Source organism: Lithobates pipiens, unplaced genomic scaffold, assembly GCF_037356315.1.
Source record: "Lithobates pipiens isolate NorthernLeopardFrog02 unplaced genomic scaffold, aLitPip1_a1.2 Scaffold_3, whole genome shotgun sequence".
In the NCBI taxonomy this organism is placed as follows: domain Eukaryota; kingdom Metazoa; phylum Chordata; class Amphibia; order Anura; family Ranidae; genus Lithobates; species Lithobates pipiens.
In genome coordinates this window covers 48,100,294-48,123,727 of record NW_027507790.1, presented here as the reverse complement: position 1 = coordinate 48,123,727, position 23,434 = coordinate 48,100,294, and the positions used below count along the sequence as shown (strand labels likewise).

The 23,434-nt window shown below is 46.5% G+C and overlaps 1 protein-coding gene across 5 annotated transcripts in view; it reads left to right on the top strand.

Annotated features, from left to right (window-relative positions):
* Nucleotides 1-23,434, top strand: part of YDJC (YdjC chitooligosaccharide deacetylase homolog) — a 41,705-nt gene that overhangs the window by 4,193 nt on the left and 14,078 nt on the right. For all 5 annotated transcript variants that reach the window (XR_013263860.1, XM_077461628.1, XM_077461630.1 and 2 more), the window contains exons 3-4: nt 13,684-13,843; nt 21,037-21,136. Coding sequence is in view for 4 of the 5 variants with exons in the window: in XM_077461628.1 (XP_077317754.1) it covers nt 13,684-13,843; nt 21,037-21,136 (260 nt within the window). In the remaining variant the exon portion in view is untranslated. The remainder of the gene's footprint in view (nt 1-13,683; nt 13,844-21,036; nt 21,137-23,434) is intronic.

The following is a 23,434-nucleotide window of genomic DNA, read 5'->3' as shown; positions in this document are numbered from 1 at the left end:
TGTGTCCTTTCTGAATGGGGTGATTGTCGCTCCCTTGCCTCTGCTAACTGTTGGTTACTAAGCTGTGCAGGGGAAGTGGCCTGGGAATGCTGTTGTGCCTTTGGTTAAACCTCCCAACAGCGATGGCATAAATGCTGGAAGACTTTTTTTAAGCTCTACTCCAATGTGCTCCTGGCTTTGTTCAGGGGGTACGTAGTGTTCCTGGCTCCCTACTGCCTGCTTATGTACTCTACACTTACCGCATATTTTTCCCTCCAAGTTTTGGGGAGCGTGTTGTGCTGCTGACTGTGACATAAAATCTCTTGTTTGGTGGACTTCAGGAGTCCTGGCATGGTTGGCTGTATTTTACCTATGACGTGCTATTCAGGGCTTGAAGGGTTTATGTGAAAGTATAATTTTCATCCTATACTGCAACAGGAAAAGTGAGATTCTGTGGTTATGGCTTGCCTGGTTATGTTGCCGACACTCTCTTTAGTACTTTGAATTGGAGCCCTGGAATGAGTATGGAGTTAACTTCTTACTTTTCTCTGACTCTCCTAATTTGCATACTTAGCTCTGGGTTAGTGACTTAAACTATTAAACATAATGGATCGGCATAGAAGCCAGTCAATTAGCATTTTAGTTAGGGAGGTCAGAAACGGCCACACTGTTATTTCTCGCATGGCAGGTTTACTGGACTGTACAGAACAAGGTAATGTTTCCTTTAAGAGTAAGCATTGAGATATACAGACTTTAGCATAGTTGTTGAGCCAATGTGTATGAGAAAACGGTAAACAAAAGTGCAAACTATAGGGAGTCATTCCCGACTCCACACAACAATTATTAGCTATCAAACCGTGTCCTTTATATGCTTCGGTAAGATCTAGAAGAAAGAGAGAGAAAGTAGACAGAGGACAAGAAGGCTCCTCCATCAGCTCATAGCGGATCCTCTTGCCTGTGCCAGTCCTCCCAGACTCGATCGTGTACTTCCAGTTTGTTCTGCAGTCTAGCTGGCAATTTCCATCAGCTCTGTCTTTTTCATTCTAGTGTACAGGTCTGTTTGGGGGGGTGGAGAAGTTATTTTCCAATGTAGGGCAACCGGACACCTCACAGGTGTCAAGACCTGTCTAAGTAGTTTTTTTGAGTGTTTGGGGATCTGTAGGTGTGATACTCCTAGGAGGAATAATTTCGGGGTCCTGGGTACCTGCACCCCCAGGAGACGGTACAGTAGGGACTGTACCTCCATCCAGAAAGGTACTATCTTAGGGCATGTCCAGAAGATATGGTATAGGATTCCCCTGTCTCCCTGACAATGCCAACATCTGTCCGAGCTAGAGGGATAAATGGCATGGAGAACATCTGGAGTCGGGTACCAAAGGTAGAGGATTTTATAGGGGTTTTCTTTATAGAGCGTACAAAAACGGCTCTGAGACCAGATCATCTGCCATGTCGCCTCTGGAATCTCCTCTCCCAGTATCTTTTCCCAGCGAAGCATATACTTGTGTTTGTGATATTAAACCGCGACGTGCGGATCCCTCCAGCATTAGACTCTCAAATGGCATTGGTTTGGAGAATTGGAGGTTTGGGGCAAATGACTGGGCATAGTGTCTTATTTGCAAGTAGCCATAGAACTCCTGACGTGGTATATCAAATTTTTCACTAGTCGTCTGTCCAGGACAGGACTAGAGAGATGGCAGAGGCAGGAAACGCATCATCAGACCTTTAAAGGGCGACACCAGTCCCTTCTCCCTCAGTCTTTTTGTTTCCACCACCGGAGGAGGAGGCTGGATTGGAGCTCTCCTTCCCCTGAAACTGGGAGAGCCCATAACAGAAGGGGAAGGAGGTCTGCATACCTGAGGTCAGGATGGCGGACATCTGGGGTCCCCCGGTCAGGCTGAGAGCAGCTGTGAACCGGCTTCCTCCTCCTTAATAGCCCAGGGAGGGCTGGTGTTCCCCGCCTGACTTTTGGATTTTGCGCGGCTCAGGCGGGGGGCGGGCACAGGCAGTGAGTTCCGGCCTGTGGAATGCAGAAGGAGGGCGGGGACTTCTGGCGAACCACTTCCGGTCGTGCGGATTGTGGCAGTGGTGCCAAACCAGCTCAGGTAGGCAAACACAGGGGGGCCTTGTACCTACGGGGCTGGGAGGGGGGGGGGAGGAATGATGGACTAATCGATGCAGAGGCATTTAGAAATGGTCCATTTTTATGTCCCCCTCTCTATTTAAACAGGATCAGGACTAGCGTGTCTTGCGAATCCTGTCAGTGGCTGGTGGGGTGCACATAGGTGTTTGGTGAAGGCATCCTATTTTGCTAAGGTTACTCTGATATTGGTTTGTCTATGTCTCCCTTCCTTTTTCTTATCTCCTTCTTCTCTTGTCTTAGGCTCTGCCCAAAGAACCAGAGAGATCAGGGGGGGGAAGAAGAATTGTTCGTGTATGAACAAATTTAAGGAAGAATGGGTTAAGCCCCTCTGTAAACACTATATAGATAAATTGGTTTACAAGGAGGTTACGGGCCTGTAAGGCACTGATTTCTGGAGTACAGAAGGAAATGCAGTCCATAAAGACAATGCTACTGAACCTTGAGACTAGAGGTCGACCGATATATCGGCCGATATTTGCAGTTTTTTAATTAATCGGCATCGGCCGATTGTGCTGATAAAAAGGCAGATTTTAGAACAGCTGGACTTGAAAAGACTTCTGTAATAGAAGTCAGTGTAAGTTGCCTGAGTCGTCATAGAAACGACTTTCCTCCTCTCTGGGCAGGCTGCCAAGAAAAGAACAAAAAGATACAATGTTTACACTTGAATGAATGAAATCATCTCAGTGTGTAGAAGTTCTCAGTTTAACCATTTAAAGACTAAATCTTTTCTGACACTTGTTGCTTACAAGTAAAAATCCTGTATTTTCTGCCAGAAAATCATTTAGACCCCCCAAAAATTATATATATTTTTTTAGCAGAGATCCTAGGGAATAAAATAGCGGTTGTTGCAATATTTTATGTCACACGGCATTTGCACAGAGGTCTTTCAAATGCATTTTTTTGGGAAAAAAATACACTATTTAAAAAAAAAAAAAATGTTTTAAAAACAGTAAAGTTAGCCCATTTTTTTTTTTTTTTCGTCAAAGTTTTGACTACCTGTTTTTATTTAATATATGTTTTTTTTTTTTTATCTAAATCATACATACAAGTAAACTGATTGGAGGTTTGTTTTGTTTAATAAATGTTTAAATGTAAGACATTTTCTGTATCACTTATGAAGGCCACTTTCACACTGGAGCGGGCAGGCGTTGATGGTAAAACGCTGCAAGTTTTAGCGGCTCTTTACCATCATTTTAGCGGCGCTATTTGGCTGCTAGTGGGGCACATAAAACCCAGCTAGCGGCCGAGGAAGAGGTTAAATGCACCCGTGAAGCACCGCTGCCAAATCGCATTGCATGCGCTTCGGCAGTGGTGCCCATTCATATCAATGGGCAGGAGTGGTGGAGGAGCGGTATACACCACTCCAAACGTGCTGCTTACAGGACTTTTTTTAAGATCCTGCCAGCGCATCGCCTTTGTGCCCGTTCACACTACCGCGACTTGTCAGGCGATTTAGTCGCCTGACAAGTCGCGCTCCGTTCTGTACTATGGAACCGTTCTAATAGGAGTGACTCAAGTCGCTCAGACTTAGAAAAAGGTTCCTGTACTATTTTTGGGGCGACTTGCATTGACTTCTATACAGTCGTCGTTTTGCAGGTCGCGTCTGTGAGTCGCGCTGCAAGTCGTGTCGCCCCTGTGTGAACGGGCACTCAGTGTGAAAGCACTCTGTCTTTCACACAGACTGCAGGGGAGCCGTTGTGCAGGCACTTTACAGGCGCTATTTTTAGCCCAAAAGCGCCTGAAAAATGTCCCAGTGGGAAAGGTGTTAGATTTTATGAGATCAAGGGGGATTAAAAAAAAAAAAAAATCGGCCTAACATATCGGCCCCAAAAAATCGGCATCATATATCGGCTATCGGCCGCCATGATTTCGAAATATCGTCATTGGCCAGAGAAAAACCCATATCGGTCGACCTCTACTTGAGACCCCAAAACCAGCCGCAGTTTCCCCTGCTTCTACCTCAGAGGAGGGTGATGAATTGGGGGAAGAGGAATTCAATCCTCTTGATGGCCTAAGTGAGACGGCATCATCCAGAGATATTCCGATTAAAGGGACAAGCTCTCCCAGATACAGGCTCTCACTCGAGGAGTTAAGGAAGAGCAGGTCTCGCTGTCCTTACATGACCGGATGTATCAAACTCTGAAAGAAGATTCAGCCAGGGTTTTCCCGGTTCACAGCACACTGGTGGACTCTATTAAAAAAAAAAAAGTGGGTGGAACCAGAGAAACTATTTTTTCCTAAAAAGTATGAAGAGGAGATTTCCCTTCAGTGAAGTTCCCACCTGCGTCTGGAACAAAGTACCCAAGGTTGACGCAGCTTTCTCCCAGTGCGCAAAATCAACAGACCTCACCTATGAGGACATGGGTGGCCTCAAGGAACCTATGGACAATAGGATGGAGGTGCTGTTAAAAAGGTCATGGGAAGTCACCATGACCAATTTAAAGCCTGCTATGGCCACAACAATAGTGGCTCGCAACCTGGAGGTCTGGCTGGAACAATTGCAAGGGCATTTAGAAAGCGGGACCTCTAGGAAGGAAATCTTGGATTCCCTTCCTATGCTGCACAAAGCAGCAGGTTATATAGCAGACGCTTCTGCAGAGTCGGTCAAGCTGTCAGCAAGGATCGCTGCTCTGGTGATTTCATCTTGCAGTGCACTATGGCTAAAATCCTGGTCAGGGGACCCAGCTTCAAAGGTGAGGTTATGTGATATCCCCTTTGAAGGAGACCTCCTGTTTGGGCAGGATCTAGAAAAGGTTCTGGATTGCACTGCGGACAAGAAAAAAGCCTTCCCTGTTAAAACTAAAAAAGCAACAGGAAAACTTTGTTAGTCGTCCCCAAAGTCAGGGACAGTCGCAAGGACAGACCACTAAGGGGTCGGCTCCTAAGAAACAGTAGACAAGGGGAAAACAGAAAGGCAATCTGTTTTCCTCTTCTAAGAAAACCACTAAGTCCCAGTGACTTGGTTCCCGTGGGGGGGAAGACTGGGGCAGTTCCTCCCACAGTGGGAAAGGATTACCCCAAATGCTTTTATCCTGAGAATAATCAGGGAGGGATATCGAGTACAATTCAAGCACACTCCGCCTGCGAGGATGTGTGTGACCAAACCTCGTAAAAATCCTCAGAAGGCAAAGGCCTTGCTGTCGCTAATTGGCAACTTGGTAGACCAGAGGGTTCTAGTTCCAGTGCCAATACAGGAAGTAAACCACGGTTTCTACTCCCATGTGTTTGTAGTGAGAAAACCATCGGGCAAATTCCGGTTGATTTTGAATTTTAAGGTCTCTCAAAAATATTTGAGAATAGCGATTCATTGGGGAAGGCAGACCTGACACTTCCAGTTCAGGGCCCTGCCTTTCGGCCTATCATCCTCCCCAGGATATTTACAAAAGTCCTGGCGGAAGCATTGGCTCCCCTGAGGCTGAAGGGAATCGCGGTCACACCGTACTTTAACGACCTTTTATTCTTCGCCCCCTCAAAACTCCAACTTCAGGGAGACCTGAGGGTAGCCATATCCTGCCTAAAAAGACTAGGGTGGTTAATAAACTAAGAAAAATCGCACCTGATACCGACACAAGCCATACAGTATCTGGGCTTCCTGGTAGACTCGGTGGCACAAAAAAATCTTCCTCACAGAGGAGAAAGCATAAAGGGTGAGGGAGACTGCAATGTTTCTGCAAAACAATCGGGCAATTTCTCTCCACATATGGGGACTGGGTCTGTTAGTGGCAACCATTCCTGTGGTTCCTTGGGCAAGGGCCCATTTCAGGTGCCTGCAGGCCAACATCCTGAGCAGTTGGGATGGAATGCAAGAGTCCCTAGACTCGATTATCCACCTATCTTCAAAGACCTGAAGGTCTCTATGGTGGTGGAGAAAAGAGGTGAACCTAGTACAAGGCCTTTGGTGGTCTCCTCCAGTGTCTGTCCGCATCACTGCGGATGCCAGTGCTTGGGGCTGGGGGGCCCATTTGGGGTCAAGAATAGCCCAAGGATGTTGGGGGGGGGGGGGGGGGGGGTTCAAGCAAAATCGCAAAAGGTCGGCCAATTGGAGGGAGTTTCAGGCGATCTGGGAAGAATTGAGAGCATTTGCTAGAGAGTTGAAGGACCACCACGTACAGGTCCTCTCGGACAGCGTGGTAGCAGTCTTGTATCTAAACAAACAAGGAGGAACGAGGTAACCTCAGATTAACAAGTACGATCTTGTATTGGGCCGAGAGAAACTTGGGGTCGATCTCGGCAGTCCATCTGAAAGGGGTGGACAACCATCTGGTCGGATTTTCAGAGTCGACACCAAGTGTGCGAATCAAAATGGTCCTTGAACAGGGAAATCTTTCAGCTGATAGTGCAGAAGTGGGGTCTTCCAGAGGTGGATCTGTTCGCCAGCGGAACAAACACCCAAGTTCCAGTATACTTCTCTCTAGAGAGGGAAGCAGGGGCCAAAGGGATAGATGCTTTGGCACAAAGTTGGGCGTTTTGTACTTTCTACGCCTTTCCCCCCCATTCAAGCTGACTCCTCTAGTCCTGAGAAAATTTCTTCAGGAACGGACCACAATGATATTTGTGGTTCCATATTGGCCAAAGAGACCATGGTTCTCAATGCTGCTGGGCCTGTTGGAGGAGCCTCCCCTCATGCTGCCCGAGAGGGAGAATTTCCTGTCCCAGGGTCCAGTTCTGTTGCCAGAAATGCAGACCCTGAAATTATCGGCCTGGTGGGTGTCTGAGGAGAGCCACTTGAAATCTAGGGGGCTCTCAGACAGAGTGATAAATACGCTTCTTTCCAGTAGGAAGAAGGTAACCCAAGCTATTTATGTTTACGTTTTGGGGAAAAAATTTGTTCATGGTTAGACGCTAAAGTGTCTGTAAGTATCCTGGCAGTCTTAGCCCTTGTACACACGGTCGGAGAATCCGTCGGAAATGTGTCCTATCGGACCGTGTTGTCGGATAATCCGACTGTGTGTCGTATGCATCGGACTGATTCCGTCGGAATATCAGTCGGACCCAATTTTCCAACTTGTTGGAAATATTTTCCGACCAACTGGTTCGATCGGACATACTCCGATCATGTGTAGAGAATTTTGATCGGACCAAGTGCCACGCATGTTCAGATCAAATTCCTACATCAAAGCTATTGGCTACTAGCCTGAACGTAGTCCCATCGTAACGAATGTGTTCTGAATGATCGGATTTTTCGACAACTTAGTCCGACCATGTGTATGCAACAGTTTCGGACAAGATCCGACGGACAAAATCAGATGGATTTGGTTGTCGAAATCTCCGACCGTGTGTACAGGGGCTTAGAGTTTTTGCAAGACGGGGCGGATAAAGGACTGGCCATTAGTACTTTGAAGGTACAAATTACGGCCCTGTCTGTGTTTCTAGAGCAACCCCTGGCATTAGACCCGCTAGTTAGCAGGTTCTTCAAGAGGTTAGCCAGAATTAAACCGGTTCCGTTTTAAAATTTTACCCAAATGGGACCTGTCAGTTGTATTACAGGGATGGGTAAAATGGTCACAGGAGGTAGAGCCCTCCTTTTAAAATGGATCACACTTAAAACAGTGTTTCTAGTGGCTATATCTACAGCTAGACATATTAGCGAGCTTCAGGCACTTTCTATAAAAGAGCCATTTTTGAAGACAGGCTGGTATTATGCACAGACCTGGGATTTTTACCCAAGGTGGTGACAAAATTCCGTAGATCCCAGGAAATTATTTTGCCTTCATTCTGTGGGCCCCCCACCAATCCAAGGGAAGTAGAATTCCACCAACTGGATGTGAGAGCCTGTGTCTTACAGTATCTGGAGATGTCGCAAAGCATTAGGAAATCAAATGCTCTATTTGTTTTACATGCGGGTAAAAAATTGGGGTCCCAAGCTTCAAAAAACACAATTGCGAGATGGATTAAACAGGCTATTGTGGAAGCTTACAAATTTATGAAAATGGAATGTCCTCCCCCCATGGCTCACTCCACACGGGCAATATCGGCCTCATGGGCAGAACGAGCTGGAGCGACACCAGAACAAATCTGTCGAGCAGCAACATGGTCAAACTACTCGACTTTCACGAAGCATTATAGATTGGACCTTATCCCAGCGCAAGACCAAGTGTTTGGGAGAAAAGTCCTCCAAGCGGTAGTGTTACCCCCCCCCCCAAATCTGGTAAGTTCTCGTTGATCCTCTCTAGTGCTGTCCTGGACAGACGACTAGAGTAAACCAGAGTTAGACTTACCGGTAACTCTGTTTCTAGGAGTCGTCCAGGACAGCAGGAATTCCCTCCCTATATGCTGTTATAATGTAGGACGAGTGTTTGTGTTGTTTCAGAAGCTGTTCCGGGGAAGTTCTCGGTTAAAGACTGAGGGAGAAGGGACTGGTGTCACCCTTTAAAGGTCTGATGATGTGTTTCCTGCCTCCGGAGGGGAGCCTTATCTCTCTAGTGCTGTCCTGGACGACTCCTAGAAACAGAGTTACCGGTAATTCTAACGCTGGTTTTTTTTGGAGTTCAGTGAAGGAGAGCATCATGCGCGTGCAAAGATGTACTAAATGGCCAAAGTGGAAAAGGGTTTGTGACACCCAGGGTCAAGACATCTGGTGGGTTAGACCTGCAGGCATCCTGGGTTTGTAGAGAAAAGAGGTTAAAAGGGATCTCTCTGAGCTTAGAGCGTGGGTTTGGAATAATTTGCGCCAGAGTGACTTAAGATGAAGCATGGGACCCAAAAGCTGGGCCTAGTTCACCTCCACGTTTGCGTTCCAGAACAGGCTGTTTGGGTGCTAGCCATATATTTTCGATTTCTGTCCATCTATTGTATGATCGTTGGGGAAACCAGGAGGTCAAGGCGTGCAGCTGGGCAGCTTAATAGTATTTCATTAGATCGGGAAACGCTAGTCCGCCGTCAGAGTGGGACGCTGCCAAGACTGAGTGGGGTATTCTGTGTCTTTTATAGTTCCAGATAAAGTGTATTAAGGCCGCCTGGAGTTTACGCAGGTCTGCATATGGAATTGGAATGAGTAATGTTTGGAAGAGATAAAGGAGTTTGGGGAGGATGGTCATCTTAATAGAGGCCACCCTCCCCAATAGGGAGATGTGGTGAACCTTCCATTTCTGCAGGAGGTCCCCTATGGACTGGAACAGAGGAGGAAAGTTGGCTCGGAATAGGGTGGTGTAGGTCGGGGTGATCTGGACCCCCAAGTATTTTAGGGCTGTCGTCTTCCAGTGGTAAGGGAAACACTGCTGCAGGTGTTGTACCTCTGCAGCTGGGATGTTAATGGGGAGGGCTTCTGATTTGGTCGCGTTTATTTTGTAAGAGGGATTTGTAGAGATCGAGCTCTGTGTGTAGATTGGGGAGTGAGGTTCTGGGTTGGGTCAGGGTGAGTATGATGTTGTCAGCAAAAAGTGCTGATTTAAACTCCCTTCCCCGCACTGGAACTCCATGAATATTTGGGTTTCTACGAATGGACGCCGCCAGGGGCTCGACACACAGCGCAAACAGTAGTGGTGAGAGCGGGCATCTCTGACGCATTACATTCGCTATTGAGAAAGTGGGTGACAGGGCAAAGGGGGTGTTCACCTGAGAGGTGGGGTTAGTATATAGGTGCCGGGTGGCTTATAGGAAGGGACCCCGGAACCCCATGTGTTTCAGTGTGGCAAACTGGAAAGGCCAGCCTAGGTGATCAAACGCCTTTTCTGCGTCCAGCCCGAGGGCAAGGGTTTCTAGTCTCTCTGTTTGCCACATCCGCTAGGTCAATAATTTTGTCTTGTTTTGTCCCCCGCTTGACGCAGGGGAACAAAGCCCACCTGGTCTTTGTGTATCAAGGAGGGTAATATCAGGTTTAGACTCATTGAAAGGAGCTTGGTGAAAATTTTTAGGTCAGAGTTTAGGGGTGCAATCGGTCTGTAACTAGCACAGAGAGCAGGATCTTTGTCAGGTTTGGGGATCAGCGTAAGGAAAGATCTTTGCATGTCTGAGGGAATCGGGGTTAGCTTAAGAAAGGCATTAAATAGTTTGCACATATGTGGTAGGAGAATAGGGAGGAATGACTGATTTTACGTGTGGGCAGGTCTTGATGGTGGCTGTTAGCTCTTCTGATGTGATAGGAGCGTTAACGGAAAGAAGGTCCGAGGCCTGAAGTTTAGGAATGTCACTCCATTCCAAATATTGATGTAAGCGGTCGTTCAGGTCAGGGGGGAGGGGGTCATGCGGGATCTCAGGGTCATTATATAGGGCTGTGTAGAATTCCTCAAAGGCGTGCGCTATATCATGGGGGTGAGAGAGGAGGGTGCCCGTTCTGTCTTTTTTATTTGGTGGGGGTTAGTTGTATGGGCGCGTTCCGACAATTTGCGTGCCAACAGAGTGAGCTTTATTTCCTTTTGTCATAGTAGATTTGTTTTAGTCTGAGGAGTGCTTTCTCCACCTGGCCCATGTTGTTCATAAGCATACTATTTTCTTTAGAAGGGAAAGGGACAGAGGATTGTAGTTGAAGCTCTAGGGCCCTGAGGTCCCTTTCAGCCTTGGCAGTTTGGCGGCTTTCACGTCCCCTTTCATAGCTGAAGAAATCGCTATACAGCACCCTCTGAGAACCGCTTTGTGGGCCTCCCATAAAGTGGAAGGTGAGATGTCGGGGTATCATTTTCAGAGTAGTGTTGTAGCGTGGATTCTAACTCCGTTTTGGAGGGGCCGTGTTGGAGGAGCAAATTGTTCAGCTGCCAATTACATGGTTTGCGGGTGCCTGAGTCCAGTGTCATAACCACAGGCGCATAGTCAGACCAGGATATCAGTAGGATCCCGGCGTCCCTGGTAGCGCGGAGGGCAGCATTGTTGATGAAAAAATAGTCATTGCGGGAGTGGATGTGGTGAGGGGCAGAGAAGAACATGTACTGTCTGTCCCCAGGATGCATAGTGTCTGGTAATATGGTGAAATAATTTTGAGTCCCTAGCGGCTCTGGTTTGTGGGGCCGTTGAATTGAGTACATGCCGGTCCAGCACCACTGAGTGAGACAGGTTAAAGTCTCCGCCAACTATCAGATAATTCGTTAGACGGTCTGAACAGTCGCGCAAAGACTTTGGTCAGAAAGTTGATTTGGCAAGTGTTTGGGGCATATAAAGTACAGAATGTGACCGCTTGCATATGCCATTGACCTCGTAGAATAATGTAGTGTCCCCGCGGATCTACAAATGACTCGGAGCACGTAAAGGGGGAGCCCTTCTTAAAGAGAATGCCCGCTTACGAGGGTTGAATGCCTGGTAAACCTGAGGGTACTGTCTAGAAGCAAACGTGAAGGAGTCTCCTTTATTAAAATACATTTCCTTAAGCAGGACAATGTCTGCCCCAGAATGACTGAGTTCCCTTTTAATGTGAGTTTAGGCCATGGACATTCAGTGTCATAATCTTAGCCATGGTCATGGACTTGGGTAAACATAAAGATACTCATCTGATCCAGCTGCGAGGATGTTTCGTCATCCCAAAGAGGAGCATGCCCATTCCCGCGGTGGCACCGGGAGTCAGCCAGGAGCGAGTGGAGAGCCAGGGAAGTGGGGAGAGAGGGATGGGGGGGGAGAGAGGGATGGGGGGGGAGAGAGGGATGGGGGGGGGGGGGGACAGAAACAAAGAAAAAAGAGAAGCATATAGGTAAAATGCATACCATTCAAAAACAAGCAATATAACAGCACCCCAAGCAGTTCATACTGCCCGGGGCTCATTAAGTTCCAGTAGGTCCTCCCTACCGGAGCCCAAAAGGAGGGCCCAGACCGGGGGGACATGGAGAACCACAGCAATCAACAAATAGACACTACAGTAAAACAACTAGGGATCTTGAGTAGGGTAATCCTATAGGGGGCCAATGACCGGGGGAGCTACCACGTTAAAGTCTCCAGTGATAACAACGACAAACAAAACTAAGTATGGGCAGGAGGCATAGGGGAGATTATAAATAGTGCTGGTGGGTGGGTCGGGGGGGGGGGGGGGGGTTAAGGACATGAGTGGACTAGCAATAACCGTGGCTATTAGAGAAGAAGGTGCCTATGGCCGTCCGCCATGCTTGGGCTTGGCAGATCCACAGGGAGAGTCCTGGTCCCTAGAGCGTTTGGTCAGGGGGACCCTCTGCCAGACTGATGGGAGTGGTGGTGTCGTGGCCACTAAATCCAATTCTGGAAGGCAGGAGAACAGGAATCTCCATGGCATCACAGAAATTGTCCAAGTCCTCGGGGCAGCGCATCACCGCCGTTTTGCCTTGCCGGCGGGCTGTGAGGCTGAAGGGAAAACCCTATCGGAAGATTGTCTTTTTCCTGTAGCGATTGGAGTAAAGGCTGGAGGAGTCTGTTTCTGTAGGGTGATCCAGGAGAGGTCTGGATAGAGCTGAATCTGGGTGTTGTGGAAGACCACCTTCCTGGCCATGCGGGCCTTTCGCATGATATCCTCTTTCAGGTGAAAGGCATGGATCCTGCATATAACATCCCGGGGTCTGGAAGCAGGTCCTTTGTGGCAGAGGTGAGGTGGGGGGTTCTTGCGGTGGGTAAGATATGGCTGGCAACCAGGTTTGCAGCTGCGGGTCACGCTGGTCATTCCACCCATGGTGTTGTGGGGTGGAGCGGTGCCAGTTTACCTGTCCCACTGCATGGGATCGGGGTGCTGGCTGCTTGGGCATATGAAACTGTCTGAGCTGCTCCTCTATCCTTAGGGTGGAAGGCGTTGGGGTCAGACTGCCTTTGTGGCTGGGGGGGGGGGGGCTGGGGCAGGGGCTGGGCAGCTTCTCTGCTGGGTGTGTGTGAAAGAGATAAATAAACTTGATAATTCACCTTTTGACCCACAGATCTGTGTGACACAAGCCAAACTTTAATTCCAAGTACTTTTTATAGTACGAGTTCAATTGCGTAATACAAATAAGTGGACAAAGGTCTTTTATTGTAGGATGCAAGATTACACAAAGCGATTGAGATTGAGTTACTAATACTAGAGATTGCAAAATCTGGTGCGGCTCTGCATAGAAACGGATCAGCTTCCTGTGTGTTGTGTGTGTGGGTGTTGTTTTTTGTCAAAGCTTAAGGTATAACTAAAGGCAAAATCTTTTTCCAAAAAAAAAAAGTGGAGAGGGATTAGAGCCCCTATGAATATTTATAGCTGTCTGTGCCCCTGTTAGGGAGACTCTCCATTCTCATTAAAGGTGAAAGTAAAAGATGACCTCGAATTTTGGGTTGTCCCCAGAAAACTAAAAGATGGGAAATCATCCAATGGGGACACTAATTCTGGTGACCTGGGGATCCCCAAGAAATTCCTTTTTAACTTGCAGAGATTTCCTCTCTCTTCCTGTTTTGGTTAAGGGACAGGAAGTGAAGGAAACCTTTGCAATGGGTCAGAGATGGCGAAAAAAAAAAAAATAACCCTCCCTTGCTCTATCCAAAATGGGGGGGGGGGGGGGAGGGGGAGAGTTTTTTTGCCCATAGTTCTACTTTAACTGAACAAGCTGAAGTTAGAAGCTGATTGGCTACCATGCACAGCTGCACCATATTTTGCACACTCCAGTTTTAGTAAATCCACCCCATGATGTCCTAAACTAAACTTTTTTTTGCATTTTCTGCCACAGATATAATATACCAATTGGCCTGCATGCAAATCTCTCAGAAGGAATCCCAGTATGTGGAGATCTTCAGCACAACTCCACCCTTATCAGTGCACAGGGGGTCTTTCGTGGTAAGATGGGCATCCGAAAAGCACTAGCGCAAGGTCTTCTCAACATGGAAGAGGTGGGTATATGAGATAAAGTAACCAGATGGGGATTTTGTGTACCAATATGTTTATTAAAATAACCAAAACAATAAATCATACCACATTTTCCATCTTCAGATGTATTTTGAAAAAAAATGGGAACATAGAAGTGATGTTGCCTATATAAACCAGTTGAAGGGCAGAGGGGCTGCCTGCACATGTTGCCACAGGTTCCAATTCCCTACCCCTCCTATGCATCCTAGTGCCACCATCTCTTCCTTTATGATGCCCATTGCATGCAAGCCACTTTCAGCCAGATTTTTGTGTAAATATGAGATCTGAGGTCTTTTGGACCCCAGAACTCATATTTAAGAGGTCCTGTCATGCTTTTTTCCTATTACAAGGAATGTTTACGTTCCTTGTAATGGGAATAAAAGTGACAGATTTTTAGTTTTTTTTTCTTTCTAAAACAGCGTTAAAATAAAAAGTAAAAGGAGGGGGAAAAAAAATGTAAATGCACCCTGTTCCGCAGAGCTTGCATGCAGAAGCAAACGCATACGTGAGAAGCGCCCGCATATGAAAACAGTGTTCAAACCACACGTGAGGTATCGCCATGATCAGTAGAGCGAGAGCAATGATTCTAGCCCTAGAGCTCCTCTGTAACCCAATACATGCAACCGGTAGAATTTATTTAAATGTCGCCTATAGAGATTTTTAAGGGTAAAAGTGTTTGGGGGGTTTTAAGCAATTTTTCTAGCAAAAAAAAAAATGTTTTTATCTTGTAAACACCACATCTAAAAAAGAGGCCTGGTCTCTGTGGTTAAAGGATTACATTGTGGTTAGTTTAGTTTATAGGCAATCTGTGCTTAGCAGACCAACTTTAAATTGTCCATACTTTAATGCAAGTAGAGTGTTTGTTTGATTCTATCATTGGCTAATGTTTTCCAGCTGCCAGAGTTGTGAAGTCCTTTACAGGACTTAAAGTATAACAAAAGGCAAAACTTTTTTTACTTTTGGATAGAGTGGAGAACGCTTGTCAGTTTTTATTGCTGTCTGTGTCCACATTAGGCCCCTTTCACACTTGTGCGACTTGTCCTGTGACTTAGGACTGCAAAGTCGAATGGCAGATTGTACCCCATGATTTCCAATGAGTACCATTCATATCCGTGCATCTTCAAGTCACAGTGACTTCAAAGTATTCCCTCCACTACTGTTCCGACTTTGATTCGACTTGAGATCTATAGACCTCAAGATTACACAGGCATTGCTTCAAGTCACGTTAAAATAGCACACGTGTGCCTTTTTAAAGAGGAGGCCCTCCCTCTCCTGCAAAAATTAAAAGCCAGCAGCTACACATACTGCACCTGCTGAGACAGCGGGGGGCCCGATTCATGTGGTCCCGTGCAGCCAAGGCAAAGAGGGTGGGGGGAAAGCGGGCAACCCTGCCTAGTAAAAAAAAAAAAGACAAAAAAAAAAAAAAGACAAAAAATGGAAGGCGCAGACACCGAGGGCATTACCAATGACATTTAATAAATTCATTAACCACCTCGGGGAAGTTCTGTGTTTGCCGTGTCCCCCGGAGACAGGCAAACACAGATCGCTGTAAACGGCCAATCACAGCAGCCGTTTTATTAAGCCGAACTGCTAAGGGAGGATCTTAGCATCAACGTTTAGCAGAGATATAGGTCTGTAAGATGAGCAAAGTTCGGGATTCTCCCCCATTTGGGTATGACTACTAAAACAGCTCCTGACTTTGAGGAGGGCAGTGAGGAGTTCTTCAGAGATTTCGGCAGCACCTCCACAAAATTTAGCAGCTAGGCAATTGCGTTTAAAAAAATAAATAAAATTCAGCTGGTATGCCATCTTCACCAGGGGTTTTACCTGCCTGCATAGAGGTCATAGCCCTTTGGATTTCCTTCAGCGTGAGGGGAGCATCAAGCCCCAGACGTGCCTCCTCAGAAAGTTCTGGGAACTGAATAGACTCCACAAAGGAGTGTAGTTCAGCCGGAGTATACCCGACTCTGGAGGAAGACAAAGTCTTAGTATGAGACTAAGCAGGAGTTCATTTCTCCAGGGTCAGTTAACAGTCTTCTGGTACTATCCCTAATATTCACCACATGTGCAGATACTGTCTGTGCTCTGGAAAGCCAGGCCAGTAGGCTCCTAGTCCACTCGCCCTGCTCAAACACTCTCTGGGACTGGAAAAGTAATTGTTTTTAGCGGCTGAGACTCTAAGTTGAACCTCCTTCAACACCACAGATAAATCTGTCCTCTGACTCTCATCTCTAGTCATCGTATACTGAGCCTGCAGCATCTGAATCAATAGCTGACTGGTACTGACCATGATTTAATGCTTTGAAACCCTCCCAGCTGGAGGCTGACATTTCCAGAGAAGGATCAGATGACCAGTACAAAAAAATAGCCACGTTCACCATTGGTTCCACCGGTTCATCAGAGACCCAATACCTCAAGAGTCTCCATATTAAGTCAGTTGGGCCACCCTAGTTTGTAAGCGTAAAAGAACAGGGGCATGATCCGAGATGCCGCTCGGAAGGACCGACACCTCCCTCACCTTATCCAAAATGGGGTTGCTGACATATATTAGATCAATACGGGACATAGCCGCATATGTGGCAGAGTTGCACGTGTACCCACGGGTCTGAGGGTGCTTCCTCCTCCGAACATCAATAAAACCAAACGCGGAGGCTCACCGAGAAAGCAGTGAGTCAAAAGCCACAACCTGGGTTAACTTGTCAACATTGGGGCATGGGACCATGTTGAAATCCCCAGCCAAGATGACCGCATCAACAGGTTAAGCAGCTAGAAACCTTGGTGAGAAGAGAAACTGTGGCCGGTGGAGGGATATAAAGGCCCACCAGCACCATGGGTAGATTGTCAATAACTGCATGTATCGCCACAAATTTACCCTCAAGATCCAGTTGCAGGTCCAGGAGATCAAAGGGCAGGGTTTTATGAATGAGTATACTAACCCCTCTAGCATGTTTAGAATAAGTGATATGGTAGTAATGGCCCACTCATGGCTTTTTCAGGCTAAGCACTCTACTCTCCACTAGGTGTGTTTCTTGCAAGATGCAGATATTGGGGCTTGTAGGTTTTAAGGAAGTAAAGACCAAAGACCATTTTGATCAGAGTTTAACCCACTAACGTTCCATGAGATCAATGTTAGCAGGGCCATAATGGTGTGGTGAGGAATATGAAGCATAACTGGACTACTACATCTGAATCCCTAAGGAGAGTCATAAGTAAAACTTGATGCCAGGGGAAGCCGAAGGTCAACTCCATCCATGGCTATAATACCTGACAAAAAACGCATAAGAGACATTCCTTCCAAAACTAAGTTAAAACAAAAGAAAATGAACAAAGAGAAAACGGGCTAGAATGCTTAGGATTGTCATCATCCTCATCGCCCAGCCGAAACAGGGGTCACAACTTAAATAGAGATGTCACGGTACAGTAACAGGGTAAGGAACAGTAATGTAAAAGAGGGAAAAATGTATCCAGCGAGTATGCCTCTATGGAATGTAACATAGCTGCACCCAGTCCCAGGAGTGCAGATTAGGTAGCAGAAATCCAAGAGACGGGCCAGTCTTGATCTAGTAGATTTGCATAACAGGAGAAAGCCTCCAACATGCAGTCAGCTTAGCAGAATAATTGGCAACTAGAGCTAACATTAATAACCGCATAGGCTGATGGTAAGTTAATTATTATCAGATCCAGGACAGTCAGGAGCTCAGAAAAAGGGGGCAAACGAGCCCTCCAACAGGGCAGCAAGCCAGGCCAGGATAAAATGGGCAGTACTCACATGGCTTCCTCCAGCAGAACAGCAAAAATATATCAGGCGTCACTGGTGAGGCTAAGTATTGACCCACTGAGAAGCTTCTTCAGGCAAGGTAAAAAGCGAGTTTCTTCTCCAACAACCACCCTCAAGCAAGCAGGGAACAGCATACTATACTTAATTCCTTTGGCGCAAAGGGACTGCTTGACCGAATCAAAAGGCTTATGTAGCTTCTGGGTGTCCATCGAGAAGTCCGGGAAGAACATAAGCTTTGCAGCTTCATGGCAGGTGTTTTCCATTTTGCCTCTCTGAGGACTAGATCCCGATCTCTGAAATTCATCAGCCGTAACATGAAGATACATGAGGGTGCTCTGGGAGGGCCACAAGCAGATGGCATTCTGTGGGCTCGTTCCGCTACAAAGTGGGGGGGGGGCTGCGTGAGGGAAGAGGGTACGCAGGAGGCCTTCATTAAAAACCAGTGTATCTGAGCCTTCTACTCCCTCTGGCAAGCCCAGGATCCAAAGGTTATTGCGCCAGTTTCTCTTTTTGGCATCCTCAGCCCTGGACTTGAGATTTTTCAGCCGCACCTGAACGGAATGTAGGGTAGCTGTATGGTCCCTTACCGAGTCCTCCATGTAACCCATGCGGCGCTCGGACTCGGTCACCCGATGGTGGATTTTATCGATCTCCTTCCTGATGAGACCTAGCTCCAACTGTAGGGAGTTGATTTTCGAGGTGAGCGCAGTCTGCCAGCCGGTGATCGCCTGCATCAGGGCTGAAAAATTGGCCTGCTCTGTAAGAGCTAGGGCCGACTGCAGTCTGCGTCGCCTTGTTTGAAGCTTCCGTCACATGGGCTGCCGCTCCACCGGGCTTAGCTGGTGTCTCTCCCTTTTGCCGGGGTTCCAATTAACTCTGTGTGCAGGATCGGGTACATACAGGATATTCCTTATATCCCTCCGTGGCTGCAGAGCTCTGTGCTTATACGTCTGGCCCGGTCGCCATCTGGGACACTTGCCTGTCCTGGAGTCCAGTGATGTCATCACCGCAGCTGATGTTTCCATCATCTGTCGGGTGCTGCCGCTGCCATTGCAGGTAAGGGAACCCGGCAGTGTAGTACTATGGCTTCACGCCGGGTCCCTACTGTGCATGCGCGAGGCACCTCTGCGCTGTCCTACTGGCCCTGCGGCGGCAGGGGGAGGAGAAGGGAGCGGAGCTGTGACGTAATTCACCACGGCCTTGGCTCCCGGAAGTGGGAACAGGATACCTGATACTCAAAGACAGGTATTCGCTCCCTCCCCCTGTAATTGTCATCATAGGTATACCTCAACTATGAGAGACATAATGTAGAAACAAATCCAGACAATCACATTGTCCGATTTGGAAAGAATTTATTTGAAAATTATGGTGGAAAATAAGTATTTTGTCAATATCAAAAGGTTCATCTCAATACTTTGTTATATATATCCTTTGTTGGCAAGGACAGAGGTAAAACGTTTTCTCAGTCTTCACAAGGTTGTCAAACACTGTTGCTGGTATGTTGGCCCATTCCTCCATGCAGATCTCCTCTAGAGCAGTGATGTTTTGGGGCTGTCGCTGGGCAACACAGACTTTCAACTCCCTCCAACGGTTTTCTATGGGGTTGAGATCTGGAGACTGGCTAGGCTACTCCAGGACCTTGAAATGCTTCTTACGAAGCCACTCATTCATTGCCCGGACGGTGTGTTTGGGATCATTGTCATGCTGAAAGACCTAGCCACGTTTTCATCTTCAATGCCCTTGCTGATGGGAGGTTTGCACTCAATCCATGGCCCCATTCATTCTTCTTTTTATTTTATTTTATTTATTTTTTCTTTTTATAACAGGAGAAAAATTAACAATCCTTCTGTATATAACATTTCATTTCTGTACATACAGCCAGACTTAAAAAAAAAAAATACCTTGTTTACATTCCATTCCATCTACTCCTGTATGTTTCCGATATACTATCCAATGAAGATGGATACACAAATGAACCCGGGTAAACAAAACAAAACAAAAAGGCGATGAAGACAGAAAAATAAGAAGAGTAAACTTCCTCTCTTAATTCTATCCTTCCTGTTGTTACTCCGTGCTGCGTCAGAAGGGGGGCGCTTCCCCCAGACCCTGCCGAGACACTTCAACTACCTCTCGATATTCTGGCTGCTGTTTTCTATTTATAGTCCATTACCTCCTCCTTTCCCCCCTCCCAAAAAAAAAATCCCCCTTTTTAAATACCAAAGACCCTCCCCCATTCATTCTTTCATGTGCACGGATCAGTCGTCCTGTTCCCTTTGCAGGGAAACCCCCAAAGCATGATGTTGCCACCCCCATGCTTCACAGTAGGTATGGTGTTCTTTGGTTGGAATTCGGCATTCTCTCTCCTCCAGACACGACGAGTTGTTTCTACCAAGCAGTTCTACTTTAGTTTCATCTGACCATATGACAGTCTCCCAATCCTCTTCCGGATCATCCAAATGCTCTCTAGCAAACCTCAGAAGGGCCCGGACATGTACTGGCTTAAGCAGGGGGACACGTCTGGCACTGCAGGATCTGAGTCCCTGGCAGCGTTGTGTGTTACCGATGGTAGCCTTTGTTACGTTGGTCCCAGCTCTCTTCAGGTCATTCACTAGGTCCCCCCCGTGGGGTTCTGGGATTTTTGCTCACATTCTTGTGATCATTTTGACCCCACTGGGTGAGATTTTGTGTGGAGCCCCAGATCAAGGGAGATTATCAGTGGTCTTGTATGTCTTCCATTTTCTAATTATTGCTCCCACAGTTGATTTCTTCACACCAAGCTGCTTGCCTATTGCAGATTCAGTCTTTCCAGCCTGGTGCAGGTCTACAATTTTGTTTCTGGTGTCCTTCGACAGCTCTTTGGTCTTCACCATAGTGGCGTTTGGAGTGTGACTGTTTGAGGTTGTGGACAGGTGTCTTTTATACTGATAACAAGTTCAAGCAGGTGCCATTTAATACAGGTAATGAGTGGAGGACAGAGGAGCCTCTTAAAGAAGAAGATACAAGTCTCTGATAGCCAGACATCTTGCTTGTTTGTAGGTGGCCAAATACTTATTTTCCACCATAATTTGCAAATAAATTCTTTCAAAAATCAGACCATGTGATTTGTCTGGGTTTGTGTCCACATTTTGTCTCTCATAGTTGAGGTCATAGTTGACAATTACAGGCCTCTCGTTTTTTTTTTTTTTTTTTTTTTTTTTTTAAGTGGGAGAACTTGCACAATTGGTGGCTGACTAAATACTTTTTTGCCTCACTGTATATCCCTCCCTTACGCTATTTAAAATAAAGAAAAAGTTTTGCCTATACTTCTACTTTAATTGATTAAGCCATGAATTACAGTTTTGGATGAGATGAAGCGTCCTATAACAATAGAGATTAATTTCCTCATGTTTTACTTGGCAGGTTCGCCAGGAGCTGTGTGCTCAAGTCAGACTGTTTCGGGAGTTGACAGGACAGAATCCTCAGCATATGGATGGCCATCAGCATGTTCATGTGTTACCAAGTAAGATATGAGAAAACCTGTTACAGAAACATGATGTAGGAACTGGGTAAAATATAGCATATGATGTATTCAAGTGTGTTTATGGAGCATATCTGAAGTTCCTTCTACTTGGCCAACAGTCAGCATAAAAAATACTTTAAAGCTGATCTCCAGCTTTACTGTCACTGTTCCAGGCCCGGCCTACACTAACAAGTGTGCCTGCTGGACATGCTGTATAAATTGTATGCAGCCTCCGCTACTTACAGTGTTTACAGTGTACAGCCTTGTGAACAAAATAGGCTGAGCAGAGTTCAGCCATCCATAGATAACTTTATATTCCATAAAAGAATACAAAGCTTCTTAGGAAGCAGGTAGGCAGGCCAAGCTGGTCCAAACAAACTAAAGTGACAGTAAATCTGGAGATCAGCTGTAAAGTGTATGTATAGCCAAAAGATTTTTTTGTTTTGGACCCCTTTCACACTGGGGCGCTTTGCAGGTTCTACAGCATGAAAAATGGCTCCTGCAAAGCACCCTGAAACAGCCGCTGCTTTGTCTCCAATGTTAAAGCCTCGAGGGCTTTCACACTGGAGCGGTGCGCTGGCAGGACGGTAAAGAAAAAGTCCTGCTAGCAGCATCTTTGGATCGGTGTATACACCGCTCCTTCTGTCCATTGAAATCAATGGGGCACCGTGGCTATACCGGCAACAAAGCGCCTCTTGGCCGCTAGCAGGGGGTAAAACTGCCCATTTAGCGGCAGACTATCGCTGCAAATCCGGTTTTTAGCGGCTCTTTTTTTTTTTTTTTGCTGTCTGTATATGAATGAGAAAATTCCCCCTCTTTCTGTCCCAGAGGCACAACAGGAAGTTAAAGGAAATCACCTATTCCAGCTGTCCCCAGAACATGTGTCCTTATTGAAACATTTCCTGTTATGTCTTGTTCTGAGGACAACTTACGCCGCATACACACGACCAGCCTTTCTGGCAGACTAGGTCGGCGGAGTTCTGATGGACTTTCTGAACGATTGGACTTGGCCGCACACGAACGGACTAAGATCAGATTGAGCCTTTACTATATTTTTCTATATCATTTTTAGAATTCTTGATGAAAGAAATGACAAAAATGTGCATTAAATAACCTGAAACCAACCAAAACATGCATTAACACACTTTAGTCAAAATGAAACACCATACTGTTGCTTGTACATTCTGGCAGCAGTGAAGTTGGGACGACTTTTCTACATGCATCATGAGCACTGTTAGTGTGTGGATTACATCTGCTGGAAAAGTACAAGTACAGAGCATACAATTTTTGTTGTGTTATTCAGTACCTGGGAGCCTTCATTCAGGGCGAATTCACACCAGCCCTTGCATTACAGCACAGCAGCTGATATGCAGTACAGTCCGACAAGATCACTACAGTGGCAATGCGCACTGTTGACTTCTTTTTTTTTTTTTGATGAAATGTCACACAGGGACATTTCATTAAGTTCAGTTGGCTGCCAAGCAGTGCGAGACAGTGGATTTCCTCAAACTGCTCTGCACTGAAAAAAAATACAGCCTGGTGTACTTTTTTTCAGCACTCACTGCCTGCACACCACCAATGCATTTGTCTTGCGGTGGGACTGAGCTGGAATAGCCGCCCCACACAGTTCAATTCTGTTAGATCAGTTTTTTCCCCTGGCCTACACTACTAAAGTATAGCTTGCCTAAAAAATAAATGTAAAAATATTCCACACATTCGAACAGGACTAGATGGATTACCTTGGGTGTTATTGCAGCTGAACCGACCTCCACAGTCCAGTATTCTAGTCTCTCTCTCTCTCTCTCTCTCTCTCTCTCTCTCTCTCTCTCTCTCTCTCTCTCTCTCTCTCTCTCTCTCTCTGTCTCTGTCTCTGTCTCTGTCTCTGTCTCTGTCTCTGTCTCTGTCTCTGTCTCTGTCTCTGTCTCTGTCTCTGTCTCTGTCTCTGTCTCTGTCTCTGTCTCTGTCTCTCTCTCTCGTTACAGCCTTATAAATACAAAGCATTAATTAATGTATATTTTATATCATTTTAATATAAAAGCAAACCAGTGCAACGTGTCAGTGTCCACCAGTGCCGCATGTCGGGGATTATCAGAAATCGCTTGTATGACACAGCGGGGATCTCCGCTGTGTCAGGTATTGTATATGAGAACACCGATCGCTGATGTCCCGCTGATATTGTGATTGACAGCACACTGTTCGAATACCGGCAGGAGGCAGGACATTAGCGATCGGTGTTCTCATATACAATACCTGACACGGCGGGAGATCCCCGCTGTCATACAAGTGATTTCTGATAAT